General features: G+C 29.3%; 1 protein-coding gene across 1 annotated transcript in view; it reads left to right on the top strand.

Moving 5' to 3' along the window:
* The window catches only part of LOC107436094 (uncharacterized), a 31,764-nt gene extending 28,130 nt beyond the window's left edge, over positions 1 to 3,634 (top strand). Inside the window, exon 5 of the mRNA XM_071177191.2 lies at positions 3,486 to 3,634. Coding sequence (XP_071033292.2) covers positions 3,486 to 3,571 — 86 coding nt within the window. The 3' untranslated portion in view covers positions 3,572 to 3,634. The remainder of the gene's footprint in view (positions 1 to 3,485) is intronic.
* Positions 3,635 to 25,847: the final 22,213 nt, after the last annotated feature.

The raw sequence follows: 25,847 nt of genomic DNA, 5'->3' as shown, positions 1-25,847 counted from the left end.
TAATAGGAGGATACTGTCGTGTCGTAAGACGTCTCCCTAATGCATCCCACACATGCTCTATGGGATTTAGATCTGGAGAGTAAGCTGGCCAATTCATTCGTGTGATATCTTCACTTTCCAGTAGCTCTTGAACATTAGCAGTACGGTGTGGCTGGGCATTGTCATCCCTAAAAATGAAGTCTAGTCCAATGTCCCCTCGGAACAGACGCACATGGGGTAGGATTACCTCATTGCAGTAGCGGTCTCCAGTTACAGAACCTCGGTCGAAGATCTGCAGCTCAGTCCGCCCGTTCAACATAATGCCAACCCAGATGACAACTCCAGGCCCACCGTAACGATCTCTTTCCGCGATGTTATTGGGATGAAATCGAGCTCCAACCTCTCTCCAGATCAACTGACGTTGAGAATCGCTTGTAGCACTAAAACGACTCTCATCTGTGAAGAGGACGCGACTCCATTGATGAGGTGTCCAGGTTTCGTGTTCTCTGCACCATTCTAAACGGTGCCGCTGATGGCTAACTTTTAAAGGTATGCAGCGTTCAGGACGTCTAGGAAATAAGCCGTTTTTGTGGAGGCGTCTGGTCACTGTAAATCTTGATACTTGTCGTCCTATGGCTGTGCACAGATGCTGAGATATGGCGCTCGCTGACTGAAAACGGTTTCTTTTCGCCTGGAGGACAATGTAACGGTCATCTCTTGGTGTTGTTTTCCTTGGACGGCCACCATCAACCTTTCGAACATCTGCACCAGTAGTTTTAAAGGCATTCCAAGCAGGAGAAACAACACTTTTGTTGATCCCGAACTCTTCGGCGACACTGGTCACACTGCGCCCCTCCTTAAGCTTCCTGATCATTCTTCCTCGATTAAAGTCGTCTAAATGATTTCTTGCAGACATGTTTCACAAAACAAATCACTTGCACTTGCAGCGAATGTCTTTAACTACGGTGCTCTTCATCCTTTTATCACAGCTTTGACCTGCGCTCGCCGACCCACAAGGTTTACGTATACTTACATCACATACGACGTTTTATTTCTAAAATTTGCATACAAATAATCTTTCTACTGAATTAAGTGCATATTATACTGCAATTTCATGGCTATCTTATACTTTGTTCGGGAGCTGTGGCCGAAAAACCACTTGTTGCTTAAGTTTTGCACACCAGTGTACTATTATAAATTACGGCTAAAGAGATTTGTTATATGATTTAGAAGTTAACTTTCAACTTTATACACAAAGTGAGGAATGCATAAAATTATATTTAAAATACATCCCTCTGTTTGGTAAGCAAAAATATTAAATTTTAGTTGTAAACTCACCAAATTCGTTATAACAATATACTTTTAATTCTAAATGTTATTTCAAAAAATGATTATTTAGAAAAATGATTATTTAGAAAAATGATTTATGTTCAATTATAGATCTTAATAGTATCACAAGGGAAATATTTGTACATGGGAAGTGGAGGCACAAGTGTTTTTTTAGTACATATATTTTAGTTTAATAATTTCAACTGTTTTTTGCCAAGAAACAGCAATTATTGCGAAGCAATGATCGGGGTAGGTGAGCGTTAGTGAACAGGGGGCTTAGACCCCAACTAAAAATATAATAATAGTGGATGTACATTTTGTATAGCATTGTGTCTGGAGTAAGGGAGAAAAGAAATGTAAATTAATTATGGCATAAAAACTATAGGAAAACAATTAAACCTGTAAAAAGAAGCATAAAAAATATTTTTATTTGATCATTAATAACTCATGTGAGGAAAGGTATTTCATAAAAGTTTCGAGGAAGTTCCATGGATCGGAATCCAAGGGCTTATGGTAATTTTTCAAAGGTCAAAGCACGTTTGTCCACCTCAGTTATCTATAATAATCTAATTATAGTGAAACGGTTCAGAACTTTATAGGATTAGATTAGATTTTGTATTGATGAACCTCAATTTATTTAAAATAATGATGTTATTGAAGAACAATGTGATAAATGAACCGTCTTTTATTGTTTTTTAAGCATTTAATAGCAAATACCTTTTGTGAAGTTCATTTTTTTTCTATCGGAATAAATTGCACTTTGTTATTATTGTACTATAAATATTACATATTGCTATTTTTTGATATTTAACGTAGACACGGTTGAAGCGTGATAAAGAAAGTTCTTTAGACAAAGAAAAAAAGATTAACTGTCAGTATTCGTTTTTTTACTTTTCTATAAAAATCAAAATTATTACGTTTATGCATTCTTGATTTCTGAATGTACAATGCATGCACAAAAAAAAAAAAAAAAAAAAAAAAAGTAGAAAAAACGAACCTGAATGACTTTTGGTCTAATGATCAGATCTCCACGTTCTAGTAGGGGAGAGTGGGGTCAATTGTAACATTTTTTACTTAACTATTTTTAACTAACAAAAAATCCAATATATTATTAGTATTAATTGACAGACAAATAAAGTAGACTATCCTCTATTGGAAAAAAAATAAATACCTTATTTTAAATGTTATTATATTAGTTATTAAAAATTTTTGACAGTCGTGCACTTGTTACAATTGTCCCCACTTACGGGGTCAATTGTAACAGTTCATAAATTCAACTAAAACATAGTTAATTGTACATATTATCATAGTTGTGATATATATTTTTTATTGATCAAAATAGTAGTGATATTTTAGGAGTAAAAATAATAATGAGCAGAGACCTAAAGGGTTAAACTTTTAACTTTAAGGGGTTAAAAATTTTAATTCATGCTGTGAAAGGTGACAAATAAAATAATGCACATGCAACATAATATAAATGATATAGGAAACTATTGGTGGTTCTTAAAGAGTTAAGTAATGGTTTGTAAACATAAGAAATAGGACCTAAGGGGTTAAACAATTGCAATTTGAAATTATGAATTTTATTTTCATCTGTTAGAATCGTCCCTTTACTTATTGTTACAATCGTCCCCAAGACGCCATTTCAGCTTCATTTGTTGAAAACAATGTTAGTTAATTAACAAAACTAATCTTTCTTTCTTTGAATTGTTAATTAAGGTGTCCACTTATATATTCGGTTAATAATTTTTATTTTTTTAAACAAAATTACTTTGTTACAGTGTAATACTCTAATACCAAAAAAAGTACTTACGTAGCATGAAAATATCTTTCGTGATGTAACTCTTTCAAAAGTACATAAAAATGGTTGCCAGCAGGGGTGTACATGTAGATTTATTAAATACACATTGTGCGCCACCTAGGAACCAAATCTAGAACTCGACACTCGAAATTTTTGCTCTGTTACAATCGTACCCTGTTACAATTGACCCCACTCTCCCCTACTCCATCTTAATGGTTTGAAAGACTTCAAATTGTTTTAATAAAAAAAATATGGTTTTTTAGGTTTTTGTTTTTACGAAGTTTTCGAGTACTTGCACAGTATAAAAGAAATTATGGTTAAGTTTTATTTGTTATACGAAGCAAATTTGGACTATTTTCCTTTTTTTTTGTTCTAGCCCAGAATCACGAGATAACTGGAGATAGTATACATTTCTTCTACTGGAATGGGATGAGAAAAAGAAAAGTTCTTGTATTGGATTAAGCAAACATATCTTCTTTTTTTTGTATTGAACAAATATTCTTTCTTTCTTTGATTCAAATAAATATTTCTTTCTCTTTTTAGATTCAATAAATATTTATTTCTTTACTTTAATTTATACTGTATGTTGAATTTTACTTAATCTTTATACTTTATGCTTTACATTACACATTATATTTTACATTACTTCACGCTTTACTTCTATTTGCACTTTTTTATATTTATATATACTACGCTTTACTTTACTTTATACTTCTTTACTTTTATTTTATATTACACCCTTTATTTTACTTTATAATTTACTCTTTACGTTTAATATTATTTTATTTTTTACTTTTCTTTACTTTTTATTTTACTTTTGTTAACTTTACTTTTACTTCGTACTTTACTTTATATTTCACACTTTACATTCTTTTTATACTTCACTTTATATTTACGCTTTACTTTACTTTATGTTTTATGCTTTACTTTATACTATACGCTTTACTTTATACTATACGCTTTACTTTATACTATATGCTTCACTTTATACTTTACTTTTAGTTTATTGTAAACTTAGCTTAAACAGCTTTACTTTGGAGTTTAATTTTAACTTTACATTAATTCTCTTTACATTACTTAACTTTTTACTTTACTTCACTTATTAAAGTAACGTTCCCATGTATGCTCATAAAATAACGAATAACTCACCACTATATACACGCAGAAAATAACAGATGATTTAAGGGTGAAAATTCTGTGGACAGAGAAAAAGTGATATTGTTAAAGTACTGGTTTCCCTATGCTTCAATTCATTCCACCTCTTTGCCAAGGTGGGTTTCAAGCTCGAAGCAATCCAGTTAAATACATAGTGATCAGTGGTCGTAAATGAAGAAAACAAAACAGATTTGAAAGGGAAAGCGTAAAGTTTCCGGAGAAACAAATAAAACAGAGAGAAACAAATCAAGAAAAACCATGGTAAGCAACAGATTACGAAGCGTGAGTGAGGTTTTGAGGAGGACCTCCTCAAAACCTCACTCACGGTTTTGGTTAACAAGGGAACCTTCATTCATACGAATGTAGAAAAAAATTCCAGGGCATCAAGATGAATTGATGTGTCATAAGTGAGAAGAATTTTGGAGTTATCGTAATTCAATTTATGCTGAAGGTTCCTGCCATTTTCCAAAAAACAGATGATTAGGAGAAATTACTTTGTTTCTAATTAACGCAGTTTTTCGAGGCTCTGTCGCCAAGGAAAATGAAAAAACCATAGTTTAAGAGCCTTACACTTCAGCAATGTAGCGATTTTAAATTATTTATATAATCTAGCAGTGAAGAATTATTTAGGCTTCAGAATAGACAAATAATTTAAACATTTAAAGAGTTATTAAACTTCTTTCAAAATCACTAATTTGGCGACATTTTCCACCTAAATGAAAATTATCAAAATCACTGGCTTTTTCACAGTTTTTACAAATTTTTATGAGTCCACGTAATTCAGCAATGGAGTAAGTTTTTAAATATTAAAAAATTAGACCGCAAACGCTTTTCATTTTCACAGAGCTGTGGTTTTTCTTCATATTAACGTTTTGCGCCATTTTCAAAATAAGTGTAGACAGCGCTGGCTTTAGATAGACTAAACTTGACCTAAGAGTAATGAGTAACAGTTGTAAACTCACAGTTATAAAAATAGCATATTATTCGCAAAAAAAGGGCATTATTTCATATTACGACGGCACATTCGAAAAACAGGCTTAAGGAAAAAAACTACCTCGTACTAGAACTATCTGCAAAATGAATCCCAATACTGAAACACTTTTTAACTATTGGGAAAAATAAAAGGACTTTTTAAAAGGACGTTAGACACAAATAGGTGAAAAAAGACAAACCGACTCTGATCATGGCAGTCCATTAGCCATGTTATAAAAAACGATTCGGTTTTTTTAGTTATAATATTAATAAAAAATTAAATGCTGAGACACGAGTACGAGAAGTCAATCTTTCTGTAGCTCTGTTGCGAAACATTTGTTCTTTTTCTCAATTCCCCACTTAGTCAATAAAAGGATAATAAAGGCAACATTTCAACTAAAATAATTAATAACAATTACTGTTGTTTTGTAAATAATGTCCCAATAATAACCCTCCCACACTCGTTGCGAAAAAAAACAACATTTTATATAACATTATAACAAGAGTTGGCCACGAGCAACGAATTTTAGATTAAAATCATTAACTTTTTTCCCCAATTAATCTTAAATATATAAAATAAGAAAATAATAAACATAGAAGAAAAAAATTGAAGGTCCATATTCAACCGATGCTTGTATATTAGTTAGGTATTGTAATATGAATGAAACTTGAGTAACTCAACCTTGATTCGAAGTAATCAGTGAATTGAGGTAACGCATTTATTGTCACGCCGATCTTAATAGGATCGTCTGCTACGAGGAAAAAAGCGAACTGTAATAGAAACAAAAAAAAAAAAAAAAAAAAAAAAAAAAAAAAAAAAAAAACAGGCGATTTTTAATTATTTTTCCCGCGGCCGTGATTTTAAGCTTTCTATTTTCAAGGAACATCAGTGACAGGAAGAAGTAAAGCAGATATCTTAATTCCGAGGAACTTAGGAAGTGAAGCTATATAATTTATGCGGCCAAGGATTTCAATAGAATAAGTATCATAGAGGCGTGGTAACATATTGATCAACTTTTTGAATCAGATAAGTGAAGCAAAACATGAAATAATGAGTTAAATTAATCGAGAAATGATATTTCAAAACAAAGAGAAATTTCTGTGAGGTATCATAATTTTTTTTTCTTCAAAAAAAGTAAAACGTTTCTCTTAATATTCTATTGTAAAAATAATTAACTAAAAAATTAGGGGAGGTGGATTTCCGTTTTGGTATCTGCTCCAAAAAGTCGTCACATTTTAGGGGCAAACGGAATTATATATATATATATATATATATATATATATATATATATATATATATATAGATATATATATATATATACAGTACCGCTCAAAAGTATCAGTACACCTAGAAACTTATAAGAAAATGGCAAAATTCAAAGTGTCATAACTTCTTTAAAAATGATCAAAAATGCTTCTGCTTTAGCTCATTTTGAAGCTTAAAATCTCTACTTTTATGTACTCTAATTGTTTAAATTAATATATTTTGCAACTATGTACAGTTACACTCTAAACAATCATAGAAAATTTTATTAATTTTTTGTGAAGTTTGACGCGATGTACGGGCACAAAGGGGTTAGATATTGTTAATTTTTATTATACCATTGAAATATTTGGACTTTTAGCTTTCATTTAAAAAAAAACAATTTCAAAAAAACATGTTTTTTGACGAAGTTATTGTCGAATAAAAAAAAAGTTTTTTTTCCAGAATGTAATGATTTTTCAGCAATTATAATGAATTTTAATGCAATTATAATATGATATGAAAATTTTTTAATTAAAATAAATTAAAATTTAATATTTCTCGATAATATTATTTCATAATTTATTATAACAATTTTAACTTTTTTTTTTTTGGAAAATATAATAATGAAATAAGAATCAACTTTTACAATTTAATATTTTGAAATTTATTTTTGCGTATTTTTCTCAGAAAAAATTTGAAAACAAAAATGTAATAATGAAAAAATATTTTACATCATATTTTGCTTTCTTCAAAATATGCTCCCCGCGCCTTTATAACTGCAGCACACACTCGAGGCATCCGATCAATCAGCTTTTTTAATGTTATCTTGTCTATTTTTCGCCACTGCTCTTGAAGGACTTTCCACATATGATTTATGCTGGTAAATGGATCGAAGACCGAAGGTAGGAGGACGAACCTAAATAGTTCCTGTGCGGAATTCATTATAATTGCTGAAAAATCATTAAATTCTGAAAAAAAAAACCTTTTTTTTTATTTGACAATAACTTCGTCAAAAAACATGTTTTTTTGGATTTTTTTTAAAATGAAAGCTAAAAGTCCAAAATTTTCAATGGTATAATAAAAATTAACAATATCTAACCCCTTTACGCCCGTACATCGCGTCAAACTTCACAAAAAATTAATACAATTTTCTATGATTGTTTAGAGTGTAATTGTACATAGTTGTAAAATATACTAATTAAAAACAATTAGAGTACATAAAAGTAGAGATTTTAAGCTTCAAAATGAGCTAAAGCAGAAGCATTTTTGATCATTTTTAAAGAAGTTATGACACTTTGAATTTTGCCATTTTTTTATAAGTTACTAGGTGTACTGATAATTTTGAGCGGTACTGTATATATATATATATATATATATATATATATATATATATATATATATATATATATGTGTGTGTGTGTGTGTGTGTCATTCTCACAAAAACAGTCATTTTCATGTCCCCAGTATATTTTATGTTTGTTTTACAGCTTACGAAGAAAAAAAATTCAGGGAAAGTGTCCTTCAGAATGCAAGCTAACAAAAGAATAAAAATAAAATTATCAATTTTTATTTTTTATTTATTTTAGGTAATTAAAATATACCAATATGTCATTCCCTCACTTGTCCCCACTGCTGATTTAAAAAAAGAAAAAAAATGTTTCTGAAATAAAATTTTTTTTTTTACAAATTCGTGTTTTTTATTTCAGAATACTGAAACATAGAATTCAAGAAATCAATTTTAAATTTAATTTCTGATAAAAATATTAACACAGCACTATTTTAAACTCTGTCCCCAGTGTTTCGCGTCATTCCCTCACAACAATGTTCTTATCACCCGCAATCTTAGAATAAAAATATTTTAATAAAAACTTCAGAAGTTAACAACTGGCATCATAGAACAAAATTGCAGTATGTTTCCATCTTCAACTTAAAGAAGCTTTGCTGTGGAATAAATTTGAAGGAATCAAACCAGGTAAAATTTTTTACATTCGTCATTCCCTCATGTCATTTTTTAGAGTAAAATAAAATACAACTTCATCGAGAAAGTGGATAATTATATGTTGCATTCTTGTATGAATATAATTGCAAGCGATTGACTTCAGAAATTAATTAGGCCTAACTGTTATTTTTAAATTTTATTGAATTCGTCATTCCCTCACTAGTGTATAAAGTGAGGGAATGACGCTGAAGTGAGGGAATGATTCAAGATGAGTATATTATCAGATTTTTTTTTGTTCAATCGTGCCAGCCAATTTTATTTCCCAAACCTGTAAAAACTATTAAATATATAAGACTAAATTATAATAAATATTAGATATACTTAGTATGTTATAATTTTCAAACTTTAGGTAGATGTAACTTAGATAAAAACATGTATTAAAATAAAATATCATTCCCTCACTATTAGTGTCATTCCCTCACTTTTTAAATAGTGAAAATAATTAATTTACTTATTAATTAATTTGAAAAATAAATTAAAAAATTAATAAATTAATTTATTAAATTAATTAATTAATTTATTTAATTAATTTATTTATTAAATTAATTAATTATAAATTAATTATTAAAAAATTAATTAATTTAAATATTAAGTATAATTTATAGGATATATACTTTCTTTATAATGCCATTACATATTTCTATTAATATAAAAAGTTTCAGAGCTTTTTATTCACTTTACTTTTTTGGGATTTTATGAACTGAAAAATGACAGTTTTCGTGAGAATGAATGAATATATATATATATATATATATATATATATATATATATATATATATATATATATATATATATATATATATATATATATATATATATATATATATATATATATATATATATATATATATATATATATATATATATATATATATATATATATAATGTAATTGGATCCACACCAATATTTTTAGTTATATACAAGTCATTACAGCATGATTAAGGAGTCCAGTTTCGGCATTATCTTTTATTTTACTAAACGATGGTGAAATAGCAGTTTCACCCACCTCGGAGTTCAGATGGTAAACATGAAACACCAAAAAGACACGCGAAAAGCATCGCTCTTAGGTTTTATACGATACTTTCAATGAGTAAACAGGGCAGTCATATTGCATTAATTGTATTCCTACGCCTCATTAAAATTATTTATTACTCATGGAAAATCGTTTAATCTTTCCTTATATGGAAGTGAAAGATCTTAAAATAACTCCTCTTTTGAAACATAAATCTAATTATAATTCATTTGCATGTTTTCAGCCTTGAAGTCCCAAAATAGAATATCTGCATTTTATGAACACGAAAAGTTTTAATGCTTTTATTAATACAAAAGTATTTTTATAACTTTTGTATTACATCCCCCCCCAAAAAAAATTTTTTGGTAAGCCAAAAAAAATAATAATATTAAAATTTAGAATACTACGAATTTATAAAATTTATGTTGGTATGACTGTCCTCTTTACTATAAATAACATTTTTCCAATATGTGAAAAAAATTATTTACAGCAATAACAATAAAAACATAATAATAAAATTTATCTGTTTAGTCAACTAACCAGAAAGAAAAAATTAAATATGTTTTATCCCTTTGCAAAACTTTCCCTATGATGACACAATTAAAATAAAAAGAATAAATTGCAATTTTAACAATATATAACGTAACATGAATTATAAAAAAAAATATACATTAGTAAACAATGAAAAATAAATTTTCATGAGGGAAAATTTTTTTTTTGAAGTAGCGCTACCATCAATTTGAAGTGTTAGATCTTCATTTTCAATAGTTTTTGTGATTCAAGTTCAGTCTTTGAAAATCACAATAAATAAAGTTATTCCTCATACAATCACAATTTCAGCAAACTTTTCACTTAGATAAGAAAATCTATAAAAATTTTCTAAAAATGCAAATATTAAAAAACATGAAAATACAAGTGATATAAGATATACAAATACAAATTGACACTTTTTTCAAAAAAATTTCAATCTGAAATTTTTCTTCAGGATTTATACATCTTGAAAATAAAGAAATGTATAAAAAAATTTGACACAATGGTCTTTAATCTGAAGTTTAAGACTTCAGTGTTATTAGGGGAAATTTTTGATGGATTAGGGGCTGTATTCCCCAAAAGGAGGAAAACATTCCCTAGTCTCAACAATGATGTGCTGGAAGATCCTAGTTTCAATAGATGCTTAAGTATACATTTTTTGGTTTTCACCACAGAGTGAAACTACCATCGCCCCATATCTTTCTAGATTGGGTAAACATTGAACTTGAAGAAGTAAATTTGAAAGGTCGGATCTTCCAAAAAAAAAGGGGACCACATGTTCATTGAACCATGTGTAATGTTGTCATATTCGGTGTTTTTAATTTTATTTTAACAATGAAAAATTATTAAATTTAATATAAAATATAGTCAATTCCATTTAAATAATTATATGTTTTTTATTCGTGGCATAATTTCAGTTTGTCAGGTGGGTGGTACCTTCGCAATTTTGATATATGAACTATTTCTGAATTTTCTTTATTATGAATATTCTTTTTATTTATTTTATAATTAACATCAGAAATTTTTTCAAGAATTATATATGGACCGGAAAAAGTTGGGGTAAGTTTATTGGGGTATTTAAAATCTTCATACATTACAGTATCATTTGGGGAAAATTCAATATGAGTGAATCTTGCATCATAATAAATTTTATTTTTTTCATGATATTGTTTAGTTCTTTCAACTGCAATTTTTCTTGCTTCTTCTATTGGTGGAAAAATTTCTTCAGATAAAGGATGATTAAATGGGAGAGTGCCAAACATTAAATAAGCTGGGGGAAATTTAGTTACCGAATGTGGAGTTAAATTATATTCTTCAGTTACTTCTTTTAATAATTTAGGCCAAGGAACTTTTTTAGAAGAATCATTAATTTTACATTTTAAACGTGTTACAATGGTTTGTACTAAACGTTCAACTTTTCCATTAGTTTCGGGTCTATGGGCTGTAGTTAACAATTGTTTGATTTTGCTATGTTTAAGAAATTTTTTAAAATGGGAAGAAGTAAACGCGGCATTTCTATCACTCAAAATACTTTTAGGGGTTTGAATTTGAAAAACCTGGTGCAAAAAATTAACATAGGTTTCCGTAGTTATTGATTTAGATGCAAAAGACCACATATATCGAGTGTGATGATCAATTACTAAAGTTAAATATTTTTTGGTAGAATTGTAATAATTAAAACCACCTACACTATCGATTGCAATTATTTCAAAAGGTTTGTCAACTGGGGGCATTTCCTGAAGTAACCCAAATCTTTTCTGTCTAGGTTTTTTATTAATTTGACAAGTATGACAATGTTTGTTAAAATTTGTAATGTCCAAAGTAATATTTTCCCAATAGTAAACAGGAGTAAGTAAATTAATAGTTTTTTGAATTCCAGGATGGCCAAATTTTTTATGAGTAATTTCAAGTAATTTATGCCTTAAAGAAAATGGAACAACAATTTTGGTAAAACCCTTTTTACGTAAACACAAAACATTATCTATTTTAATAAAATTTCCAGTTAAATTATCATTTTGTTGAGCTTCGCGAATTTCATCTAATTGCAAAAGATGTGAAAAATGGCTTACATTATTTAAATCAACATTACTATTGTGTTCAATATTGTCAGGAATATCTCGAGATAACATGTCAGCTTCAAAGTTTAAGGTGCCTTTTGTGTATTTTATATCATAATCATACATACTTAATAGTAAAGACCATCGGAACAATCTACCTTTTAGATTTTTAACATTTTTTAACCAAACTAAAGCCGCATGATCTGTATGTATGGTAAATTTATTTCCAAATAAATAATGATAAAATTTGTTTAATGCATCAACAATAGCAAGACATTCCAGTTCTGTGATAGCATAATTTTTCTCTTAGTCTCTAAGAGAACGAGAATGGAATGCTATTGGATGTAAGACACCTGAAACATCTGGCTGTTTCAAAATTGCTCCAACACCACTTTGACTTGCGTCAACAAAAATATGACATGGTAATTTATGATTAAATATTTTCAAAATTGGTTTACAAAGTAAAGCATTTTTTAAAAATTCGAATGCTTCTTGACATTCGGGAGTCCAACACCATATTGTATTTTTCTTTAAGAGATTATTCAAAGGTGCTCTAATTTTAGCATAATTATTTATAAATTTATTATACACATTTATTGAACCTAAAAATCGTTGAAGAGATTTAACATTAGTTGGAGGTTTCAAGTTTTTAATTGCTTCAATGTTATTGTTGTTAGGAGTTACTACACCATTTGATATTTCATAACCTAAAAATTGAACTTTAGTTTGCAAAAAAGAACATTTAGAAGCTTTTAATTTTAAGTTTTCAAATCTACATATTTCAAAAATTTCCTTTAGATGATTTAAATGTTCTTCAAAACTATTAGAATAAATTATGATATCATCAAAATAATTAGCTGCAAATGAAACTTTATATTTAGTGAGTATTCTACGTATTGTTCTTTGAAAAATACTAGGGGCGTTTTTCCACCCAAATGGCAATCTTAACCATTCGTATAACCCACTATTGGTGACAAAAGCAAGTTTTTCAGTGTCCTCAGGGTTGATTGGAATTTGCCAATAACCACTTACCATATCTAGCCTACTAAAATAAACACTGTTCCCTAATTTATCTATAAGAGTTTCTATAAGAGGTAATGGTTCTGCATCCGATTTAGTGATTTGATTTAATTTTCTAAAGTCTATACACAATCTACTTTTTTTATTTTCATCTTTTTTATAAGCTAAAGTTACTGGGGCAGAATAAGGAGAAGAGCTTTCTTTAATTATATTATGCTTTAACAATTCTTCAATTTGTTTATCTATTTCCTCTTGTTGTTTTGGGGAAGTTATGTATGCTCGTAAGGATACTGGTAAGTCTGATGTTAATCTTACCCTTTGAGGTTCAATTCTCATTGTCCCTACATCATATTTATCTTTAGCAAAAATATCTTAAAAATCTTCTAAAATTTCCTGAAGTTGGAAATTTTTTTCATCATCTTGAATTTGTATAATTCCGTCAACATGATTTTGACAATGTTGGCCACCATTATCACATTTATTCTCAAGAACATTTGAAAATTCAAGATTATTTTCAGTTTTGCTATTTAAATCTTTATTTTTAATCCCATTTTTCCTATTTTTCCTTAAATTCACTTTGTTTACATTTTTATTTTTGTTTATTCTCAAGTCCAAAATTTTATTTTCCATAACAAATTCTTCCTTTTGTTTATTATTATTTGATTTAACATTTTTTCTTTTATTTCTACTTTCCTTATTTTTATTCTTAGCTTTATTTTCTTTATTGGTATTTTTATTGCAATCATTAACCTGGATTTCAGGAGAAATGTGTAAAGACAAGTTGCTTTTATAATCCGAAAAAGTGATCAATTTTCTCTGATTTTGCATTACAACTTGTTTATCACAATCAATCACAAATTTAAACCTATTACATTCCTTTAAACCCAATATGGCATAAGGTAGATCAGTACTTAAAATATAAAATTCCACTGACCTAGCTATATTTCCAATTTTTAAATTTAAAGTACAAGTGTGGTTAAGTTGCAAAATACCTTTTGTTTGTTTTACATTAACACAGTTCTTTCTTTCTTTTTGGACATTAAGTTTTTCAAGAAGTTTAGTTGGGATGATATTTAAAGTACTACCTGTATCAATATTTAACAGGATAGTTTTATTTGTCAAAATCGGGTATTTGTCACTTTCATAGTTTTCATAAGTATTTTGTATGTATCCAGATACTATTAGTTGTCAATTTCGTGGTTGGTCACTTTCTTGTTTATGCTGGGTTTGATTCTCAGCCATCAAAGAATTAGGTTTGTTTACACAATTTTGGCCCCAATGATAAGCATTGGTTATACCGAGCTTATCACAGTATTTACATGGCTTAGGAGGCAACTCCTGGGAAGCCTGGGCAAAATGACTTGTTTGTTGTTTATTTTTATGAAACTTTTCATTTTGAATTCTAGGTCTAAATTGGGATTGTTGGTTATAACTTTGATTAGGCCGGGGAAAATTTTGATTTTGTCGAGGATTATAATTTGGATTACTTGAGTTGTTAAAGAATGGCCGCCTTGGTACCCAGCCTTGATATTGTGGTCTATACCCATTAAATTTAGACTCTGGTAATTTTTTAGTTTCAGTTTGGGGTAAGACTGTAGGTACATCATGAATTATTTTCGAAACAATAGTGAGCCATTCAATTGGGGTTTTAGGTTCTTTTAAAACCAAAAGTGTTTTGATTTGGTGGGGCAAACCAATAGATAGACCCTCAATTACATGATCATTACTTAAATTTATTTTTCGACCCAACCTTTTACATTCATATTTTACCTTTTCGGTAAAATATGAATTTAGGTCTTTAGCTTGGCCAGAAAATTTTAAATTTTGAAAATCATTAAAGCCAAAGGGAGGTGAAAAATAATGCTCTCTAAAAATTTCAACTATTTCTTGATATGAATTACAATTAAGACAGTTATTAATATACAATTTCAAAGCTGAACCTTTAATGAATTTTTGAAAATTTCTAATTTTCCATTCGTCATTTAATTTAGCATCTAGAGTCTGTGTTTCAAAATGTTTGAGCCAGGATGTGAATTGAACACCAATGTCAGGCTCAAAGATTAGTATGTCTGGTGTTTCTTGTATATTTTGATCGATACTCAATTTTTGTAAATTTTCATTTACTTCAATCTCCGAATTATCTGTATTGCTTTTACCATTTTCATCCATTTTGAATTTGTAATTTTTGCCGCTCCGTAAGGGCATTCAAATAACCAAAATAAATTTCACTAATTAAATATAGCATTTAGAATTAAAGCAAATCTCATTGTTGCTTATTTATCTTTATCTTAAGATAAATACTTAAACGAAATTTAAATTTTACAAAAATATTCAATTGATCATATATTACAACACATAATATAATTAAAACGAAACTAAATATCCTAAAACATTTTTATGCTAATCGAAACCAATTCACTAAAAATAAACATTTCTCAAGAAAAAAAAATTTTCAACAGTAAATGCGATCAATATATAAAAAATAATTGTTTTAATTGAAACATCAAGTATGAGAAAAAAATTTAAAACCATGATTTAAATTAATCAATAAAAATCAAAGAAATAAATGTTTTCAAAAAAAAATATTTAAAGGATACGTAGATGTATAAAGTTCGAATTAATCCAAAACATATCTTGAAAGCCACAACATCAGGAAAGAACATCACATATAAGTTGATAGGAAAAAATTATTCTTTTTCTTTTTTATTTTCGTGAAAATGATTCATAGATTTATTGAAGGATAAATTGAAGCTTATTTTTCTTTGAGTTCTGAGTAGGAGGGAGGGAATGAAGGTGAGGGTGAGAAAACACTTCATCGACGATTAATCCAGAGCAGTACTAGCATAACTCAACTTTCCGTACTGTTTGTCTACGATAGGTACTCTGTCCGCCACAAAGTCTGCGGCAGTCTGGTGCTATGGAAACAAGAAGAGAGCATTTTAGGGAGGGTGGCTTCGATGAAGAGGTCTCCTTTTCTTTCGCCTTCGATGATAGCTTGTATGGGGAGTATACCAGATTGGCTGACTCAGCCACCAGTAGGAGACTTATTTAATCTGTTTCAAGAACTTTTTTAAGATTCGCATGAATATTTCTTTCTTACTTAAAATAATTCTCTCGATTCAATCAGTTGTTATTTTTTAAATACAAAGGAAAAAAAGTGAACAAATTCTGACATTAAGGGTAGTACAGGTTTTTTTAATATTACTTTTTAATTTTACGATATTTATTATGAATGTTCATTGATTGTTAGATGGTTTAATTTCTAAACTTGCACATTTTTTAAAGCAGTTAATTTCTTTTATTACTTGAATTTTCTGGAAAAAGTGAAGAGCTTAAACTTAATAACTCTGATTTTAAAAGGAGATAAAACTTTTGCTGAAAATAAAAATAGTTCACGTTATCTGTGCCGGAGAAATATTAAATATCTTTGTTTTGATTATTAATTTTTAAATATTTTATTTATTTATTTATTATTTTTTTTTTTTTTTTGAAACTGAAAGCAAGTGACCGCAACTAGGATGAAATCTAAAACTATCAACGATGATTTTTATCAGCACCCATCAAACCATCTGAAATTATATGAAGTTTTTTTTGCTTAAATTACGTTTTCTTATTCATATTTTATTGTAACCTGTACAGTTTTTTTTCACTATTTATTAAAAACAGTTTTTATTAGCAAATTTATTTTTTTCTTAATAACCAATTTACTATGTATGATAAATTTATAGATGAGTTATTTATTAATAAAACATTGAGCTGCTTTAAACAATTTTATACAATTTCCATACATATTCCATACATACATATAAATTTTTTAAATTTTTTTTCTAAAACAGAAGCTTTTGAAAAAGAGAAAAGATTTAAAAAAAAAGGAATCACACGCTCTAAACGATGTTTCAAGCGCGAATGCTCATTTCTCTTAACTCTAGGGCTAATACAATAGATCGAAGAAAGAAGTCTCCTTTTCTCCCACCGAAACCAGTCTTAAAGAGGGACCCCGCACCCCTACTTGAAATAATCATACCTCGTTACCATAGTCCCCGCCACCCCTCCAGACGAATGGCGGACAGAGTACCTATCGTAGACAAACAGTAGGTCACTTATAAAGTAAAGGGATGGGATTTCTTCAGATCGGAATTAGGCTATTTTTTCCCGGTCTCTCGATGGGAACCTTCGGCGATTCTCTTTTTTCACCACAATCGAGAACTTTTTAATCTCAGGAGTCAGTCCAATGAAGTTTTTTCTCTTCAAACCAAGGGGGTGAAAAACTCATCCAAGATTTTTGACGAAGGGATGAGGAATCCTTCTCGACGAGGTAGCGGTCACGTTAGGCCAAGTCCCAAGAGATAGTATTGCACAAAAATTTTCTTTCAAGGGGTTTCCTGCACAAAGCAAACATCCTGCGAGGCTTCTAATGTAATTGGATCCACACCGATATTTTTAGTTATATACAAGTCATTACAGCATGATTAAGGAGTCCAGTTTCGGCATTATCTTTTATTTTACTAAACGATGGTGAAATAGCAGTTTCACCCACCTCCTGCCGGAGGGGGAAAGACACAGATTTCCGTCAAAACGACGGAGTTCAGATGGTAAACATGAAACACCAAAAAGACACGCGAAAAGCATCGCTCTTAGGTTTTATACGATACTTTCAATGAGTAAACAGGGCAGTCATATTGCATTAATTGTATTCCTACGCCTCATTAAAATTATTTATTACTCATGGAAAATCGTTTAATCTTTCCTTATATGGAAGTGAAAGATCTTAAAATAACTCCTCTTTTGAAACATAAATCTAATTATAATTCATTGGCATGTTTTCAGCCTTGAAGTCCCAAAATAAAATATCTGCATTTTATGAACACGAAAAGTTTTAATGCTTTTATTAATACAAAAGTATTTTTATAACTTTTGTATTACATATATATATATATATATATATATATATATATATATATATATATATATATATATATATATATATATATATATATATATATATATATATATATATATATATATATATATATATACAGGGTGATTCTGAAAAGATGGCCAAAATTTTAGGAAGTGATAGTACACACCCAAGAAAACAATTTTTATCGAAGAATGCATGGTCGAAAACAAAACGCAAAGGTGCTGGCGCATTTGGAAAGTTGTTTCATGCAAACGTGAAAGCTCCATTCCTGTTGCGAGTTATTATTTTCATGTTGTGGGAAGAACAAGAGCTCGCATACAAATTTTCGTCACGATTCATACATAAAAGCTGCTGATTCGAGAGTGCATTGTCAATCGCGGTAGTAACGCATCTGAAGATGTTGCCCTTCTCTAATAAGAAAAAAGCCGATATGCATTTTGTCTATGCATTTGGTTCCAACAGAACGCAGCACCATCTCATTATGTACGAGAAGTGCGAAGCTATCTGGACGTAACCTTTCCAAACCAATGGATTGGGCGAGGTGGTCCTATAGCTTGGCCACCGTGCTCGCCAGATCTTTCATGTATCGATTTCCTTTTATGGAGACTGCTGAATGCTCTTATGTATGAGACTCACACTGAATATGCAGAAGAACTTGTCGCCAAGCTTTCTGCCGATGCAGGGGAAGTTTGCGATAAGACTGGTGTGCTTCAGAATATTCGCCAGTCTTTTCTTTGTCGTTGTACTGCGTGCATAGCCAATGCTGGCCATTATTTTGAACACTTATTGTAATCACATGTCATTAAATTTACTTTTATAACTTAATTTCATCGTTCTTTGTGTGTTTTTGCCCTATATAAGAATGTAACTTTTGACGCCCTATAACGGTTTTGTGTTTTGTTTTCGACCATGCATTCTATGATAAAAATTGCTTGCTTGGGTGTGTACTATCACTTCCTGAAATTTTGCCCATCTTTTTAGAATCACCCTGTATATACTTTTTCTTCTCTCAATAACTACCTTTTATTTTTACGAGTATAAAAGTTCTTTGGCACTTTGGTGATTATAATTGGCGCGAATAAGTGTTGATACAGGAATAACCTTAATTTTGGTCAAAATAAAAGTTCTTTGAGCTAACATTGTTAGAAATAGCAGTATTAATAATATTCATAATTAATTATTATTTTCTGGAGGTAAAATAGAAACAAATAATAAAACGATTGCAAAGAATTTCATAAATTCAATTAATAAATTCAAATAATAAAAGATAACAATAAACTCGTCTATCTAACACTAACTAGTATTTAAGCATTTTACCGTAGCGTGGCACTTAAAACGTTAAAACCAGAGGGTTGCCATTTTGGCTCTTATTGATAAAAAGAAGCGTCCCCATTTTATATTCTCTAACATTAGAGTGGAAATTCTTTATATATTTCTCTGTTGTTCAGAGTATATCTCTACTTTTTAAACTATGCGCATGTTACGGTCACTGTAATTAATTGGTTTGTTTTTTTAAAATAGCTGGTTAGTGCTTATAATAACCAAGTAAGTCTGCTAAAGTGAATAATTCATTAGAATTTATCACATTTACCGGTTATTATTAATAATGACCAAGTTTGGTCAATGTAGTAATTTTCCATGAATTTGGCTAGAGATTTCCAATACGCACGCAAAATACAAGAGATATGTTAAAAAATATCATAATTTTGTACCTATCTTGATAGTAGGAATGTAATCTATATATATATTTCTCTTACACGGCACCAAAAAAAAGCCTCATTACAACTCCCCGAATGGCAACGTTAGAAAATCGACCAATGATTGCTGCTAAAAATGTCACATGGCAAATCTATATGAGCTGGCTCAACATATAGCGCTTTTAAAAACGGAAACAATAACCAGAGTGAGCATTATCAGGTTGTTCAATTCAGATTCATGCCCTAAAAACATGATAATATTTAATTTAAACTCAATTAGGAATTAATTAATTAATTGAAGTGAGAATGCTTTAAAAGGCCGCTGTTGAATTGATATTTTTCTACTGAGAGCTACCTAAGCGTCTAAAAAACGTCTAAGTGTTTGTATTGAATTCATTGAATTTTTTTATATTTCGCATTTACTTATGCATTGAATTTTCACGCTTTAAAATGCAGAATATTAGTGAAGCTGCTAGGGCTTTTTAACGTAATGAAAGAAAACGTGTTCGAAGAGCCCAAGAAAGTGTCGAGGAATGTTTTGGAAGACGTAGATTGCGGAGATCAAGTGCAATAATAACTGTTCAAGATGTAACAGTAGATGTCGAAGAGTATAATATCTGCCAAAATCAAAACTCCCCGATTAGAAATGCAGCATGGCCACCTCCACTTGGTATTTCTCGGGTAATGCTAACAGTCATACATTTTAATTTATTGTATGTAAAACATCCTTATTTTGTTCTAAAATGTTATGTACATTATCACAAATGTTAATTAATATAGAAATTGATTTCAATAATGCTGATCACCAAAAAATATTTCATTTGGCGATAAAACAAATTTTTGTGTTCTTGAAAATGAAAGACTTTTTGAGGGTTATTATCTCACAAGGAGAAGTTAGGGTTTAAAATTCATATTTTTAAATAATAAAATTTTTTTCTAAAACTTTCAGAATTTCTAGCATTAACTAATTTATTATGCACATTTAGTTGAATTTAGGTGAGTAACTGCAATATTTGATAATTTATTTTGCTAACATGTTTCTCATTTAGCTAATGTTTTGATTTTTTCACCATGTACAATCTAAATAGCTAATATACTTTTTTAAAAGCCAATAAGAACATTGCTAGAATTCTTCTACATAAGTACAATACTATGTCTTTGATGATAAAATACTATGTCTTTGATGATAATATACTATGTCTTTGTGCTAGAACATTGTGTTCATTGGCGAGCGAGCGCAGCGAGCCATGTTTCACGGCGTGAACCACATAGGATTGCGTAGCAATTCTCGGGGGTTGGCGAGCGTTAGCGAGCAGGGGGCGGAGCCTCCTAGTATTTTATATTATGCGGTGCTTTGCTCTCATCTATTTCACTAAAGTAAGTGCATTGAAATCAATCCCCGAGCCGCTTCGAATAAAATACAATTTATTACATTTTTATTTTTGGAGCGATATTAAAATTTGTGATCATTCATCAATAAAAATTAATTATCATTCATTAATAGATATGATAATATATATATAAAAAAAAAATAAATTTTTAAGGCTATATTTTTAAATACAATCAAATATAACAATCCGTATTTCACGTAATGTTTAATTTCATTTTTATTTAAAATTTTTATCTCTGATTTTTAGAAATGAAGTTACAGTGTTGTTTTCGTATGCTGACTGACGAAACTGGAAGTAAACTCACGAAAACGAAACTAAGAGGTTTTATGTTATGCGTTGAGTATTTGAATTATTTATTTGAATGAAGTATATTTTTAAGGCAAACGAAAATTATTTTCAGATATAAATTTTTGAATTATTAGTTTTTCTGTTGTCAGGATTTTTTTACATTTTAAAATTTACTTGCATTTTCTGCAGAACGTTGATTTTCCGAAAATTTTATTACGTTGGCCCACAATTTTGAATCTAGATTTTGTATAATGTTAGCGATACTTTGAAATAAAAGCTAAGACCTAAGTTTGAATTTGTTACTTTTATGAATCTCTAAGTAAGTACATTTAGAATTTTTCTTTTAAAATTCGTTATTAAACAATTTATTTAGTTCCATTTCATTGTTTTTATTTAGTTTTATTTTAAGATTTAAATTCAAAATAATCCCAATTTCAGACAATTATTGATCTAGGAATTTATTTTTTGAAACTTATGCATTACAATTTTTTGTAGAGCAAATAGTATGACATGAATTTTTTTTAGTTAAGTTCTGATTTGGCCTTATTTTGAGAAATATTTTTTTAAATTTTTTAACTTAATATTAGTGTCCCTACTTACCAAACATAGAATTAAAATTTTAATATAGCCTTTAAAAAAAATTGGGACGAAAGAAATCGAATACCTTAAATAGTCGGATCTCTAAACACTCATCAAAAACTGCTACAAATTCACAAAACTCATAAATATAGTATACTATTTTTTAATACGCTTCATTGCACACATATGAGGCAGATCCTTTGAAGAACTACATAATTTTAATTGATTAAAGAACAAGCAAAATGTAATATTAATATCATTCTAAAATAAGCCTATTTTTATATTTCTATTTAAAAGGGCTTAAGGTTCATGTTAATAGATTTCTCGTAATGAGGAATTATTAATGTATTCACTTTGAAGGATATTATTTCAACAATTCATCATAATATATATTTTAATAACGAGAAAGTAAAAAAGTATTATATATAATAGTAAAAAATATTAACATTGGTTTTCTCCTGTACTTTTGCTTGCTTGCTTTCGTATGCCTGTTAAGGCAGAGGGGTGCAATTGTTCTTGTTTTCCAGTGGCGCCATGTATGACCAAGAATTCGACTTCTGCCACACCATACGTCACAACCGTTTTTTGGGCGGACCCATTCATACATCCATACATTCATCCACCGATCGTAATTTCGACCTGAATCAGAGAGCGATCGATCTCCAATCCAGTACCCCCAGAGGTGTTCCTTTGTTACAGGAAGATGGAGGACTTTGCGAATCGACAGATTTAACGTACATCAGTCACCATTTAAAACACGGGGAAGTCTTCGGCCGGCGGGGACTATACTTTTCCTTAACTTTTAATGAAGCAAAATACATCCTAAATAAGTCTTCATGTTCATACCATTATTATAATTATTTAATTTGCACTACATGCAATTATCAGAGTCTAAGAAAAAATAAGTCTTAATTTTTTTTTTTTTATCTTTCCATAGATTTTTGCTTAGAAAAAAAAAGATATCTGAAAGGGCTCTTGTTAACAAAGGACATCATGTAATTTTTTAAAAAAAATTATAAATTGAAATGCCTAATGTAATATATACATTATTTTTTTTTTAAATTTATAATAAATGTTTCATTTTTAAACTGTTAATTAGATTAATAATTTATGTAGGAGAAGACAAAATGTTTAATAGTTTTTTGTTTTGTTTTTTTTGTTTTTTTTTTTACTGGCTTCGAAAAAGCTTAATATGAGAGTGAAATTTGTCTTCCCTGCAAAGCGGAGCCTTAAAAAAAAATTTTTTTTTCGAAGTGCTTCTATTTATTGATTGTATTGAAGTATTATACTTTAGTCGCTAAACAGTGAAAATTTCTGGTAAAATTACTTTACTGTACGATAAAGGCATTTATGGTAAAAAAAACCCATAATTCTAGAAATAAAACCAAAATATATGGTATTTAAACTATTCATATGGTAATGATTTCCATTCAGTAACGGTTTACCAGTAATACTGGTTTTCGAAATTATAGTTCTTATTACCACACATTTAGTAAAAATACAAAACTGAAAAGTAAATTTAACCAAATAAATGGTTTTGATGTCAGGGTCTAATGTATCATTATAAAATTAGCGAATTTTACCACATTTAAATAATTATAATACATATTATAAAATCATATTTTATTGTTAATTTTACCAAAATCGTAACCGAAGCGTTTCAGTAAATATTGCCGAGAATTTTTGTGTTCCCATGAGCCTGAAACACGGTAAATTTTACCTTATTCTGGTAGTTTTGACAATGCTTTTTTTCTCAGTGTGTGATATTATGATTGATTGAACATGATACTTTTCATGTCTCTAATAACAGGTGAATAATATTAATGTGGCAAAAATATTCTTTTTAAAATAATTACCTTGAAAATGTATTTTATTACGTGTTTTTTATTTATCTGTCTCTCATTTTCAAGAAATCTGAAAAGCATTATATTTTGACAAGCATATTGCGAAAAATTACTGAAGCATAAAATCATATGAGGCGCATTTACAAAATTCGGTAATGAAAAAGTACATAAAAAATATAGCTTCTTTGTCATACGGCACGGTTCAATAGTTTGTCCTACGAAAATCAATATTTAATGCGTACAAACAGATAATTATATACTTTGTACATAAAAAAAATATAATGTTTGGGTTTACTTTTCTCATTTTTTTGCGATTGTGTGTCCTTGGCCTTAACCTTGAGTAATTCACTTTCTAGAATTATTCTGAATTTTCAAAGGAAAAAAAAAAAATTGCAAGGATAAATTATTAACAATGGCTGCTATTTACTATGATATGTACAAAAAAAAGGTACTTATTTGGAAACCTATAAAATAAAGGAAACTATCATATATACGTTAAATAAATGTCAGTTTTACGCAATTTTTAATTCAACTGTTCAAATTTGATAAAGTAAAGGTGTTAGAAATAGTCATACAAATGAATATCATATTTTATTTTCTTAAAAATTGTAATAAATGAGTGGAAGTATTTTTATGAATCATGTCTTAAACTTCTGTAAGGATAAAAAGTTTTGTCTCAATACTTCGCACTAGCTTAACTTTAGCGAAGATTGGCAATTGCTGATAGATAATTTATAAGGCTTGGCTTTCGTATTAAACTCTATATTAGACGCACAAAAACTTATAAAAGTTCTATATATTGTTTAAGAATTGGAGAATTGAATTTAAGAATTGTAACGAATAAGAATTGTTAAAAGGAAACATGGCTGAATGTTTTATTTTATTTTTTTTTTTTAAATATTTTTTTGTTTTATAACCGTCTTTGAACAGCCAACCCATTTCACGGGTTTACGACTACTAATCAAAGCTTAACCCCGTCCCGCCCCCTGTCAGGGGGCATCCGGAGAATTTGTAGACTATAAGTGCGCGTACGTGACCTCTCAGCAAAATAAAAAGAGAATTCAAAAAGGTAGGCCTGGTGGCGATCTATGGCAACACCAGAAGGCCTCAAAGAATTCAGTGAAATATTAAAATTAACAACAGTAGTTACTCAGAAAATAGAATTTAGGAGTTTGAGTGTTCAAACATAATAGGCGAGGAATCCAAAAAAAAAAAAAAAAAAAAAAAAAAAAACATTGAAAAAAGGTAACAAACATATTGTGATGATGAAAAGTACCAGAATTTGTCCAAAGCCCATGAAAACAGATAAATTTTTTACGACTACTAATGTTCAACTCCGCAGCCTTGTGATTTTGAACTCATTGCAGAAGACAAGGGAACTCCTGTATCAAGTATTGGGAGAAATTTGCTTTCGTGGAATACTTGTTGATGGAACTATCCCGCATTTACGTTAAATGGAGAGGAGAACCACGAAAACCCCCACAGTTAACCCGGCGACAAGGGGACTCTAACCCATGATCCGAATATCACTGAGGATATTTTATGTCAGCACTGTGGTCGGTGTAAGTCGGATGCGGAATTCGTATCGAATAGCCATCGCTTGGATTCAAACCCGGTTCACCTCATTTAAAGGCGAAAGCTCTATACTGAGCCATCACAACTCTCTTGGCTGGATGTGAAATTTTAAAAAAAAGTACTTAGATAAGAGATAAATTTCCTGTAAAATTTCTGAAAATGAATTGAGCTTGTATTTAAACAAATCACCACATGTATAAGACATCGCACAAAAAGAATAGATTGTACATTCTGTACGGTTTGCACGTATCTCGGAAAATCATGTATCTTCTATTCGAAATAACTATATAGATCGTTGTTGGTACATATAATAAAAGTGTTCTAGAAAAATCTTTGTAAAAAAATAGCTTTTCTTTGGAACTTGTAAATTAAAAGTTTGAAAATTATTTAAATTCTAAAGTTTACTAGTGTTTGTTACAAAAATAAACTTTTAAATGAATCTTAAAAAAA

Source organism: Parasteatoda tepidariorum, chromosome 2 (genome assembly GCF_982258835.1).
Source record: "Parasteatoda tepidariorum strain Cologne lab strain chromosome 2, Ptep-v5.0, whole genome shotgun sequence".
NCBI lineage: Eukaryota > Metazoa > Arthropoda > Arachnida > Araneae > Theridiidae > Parasteatoda > Parasteatoda tepidariorum.
The sequence above is the reverse complement of the archived record's forward strand: the minus strand, read 5'-3'. Positions and strand labels throughout refer to the sequence as shown.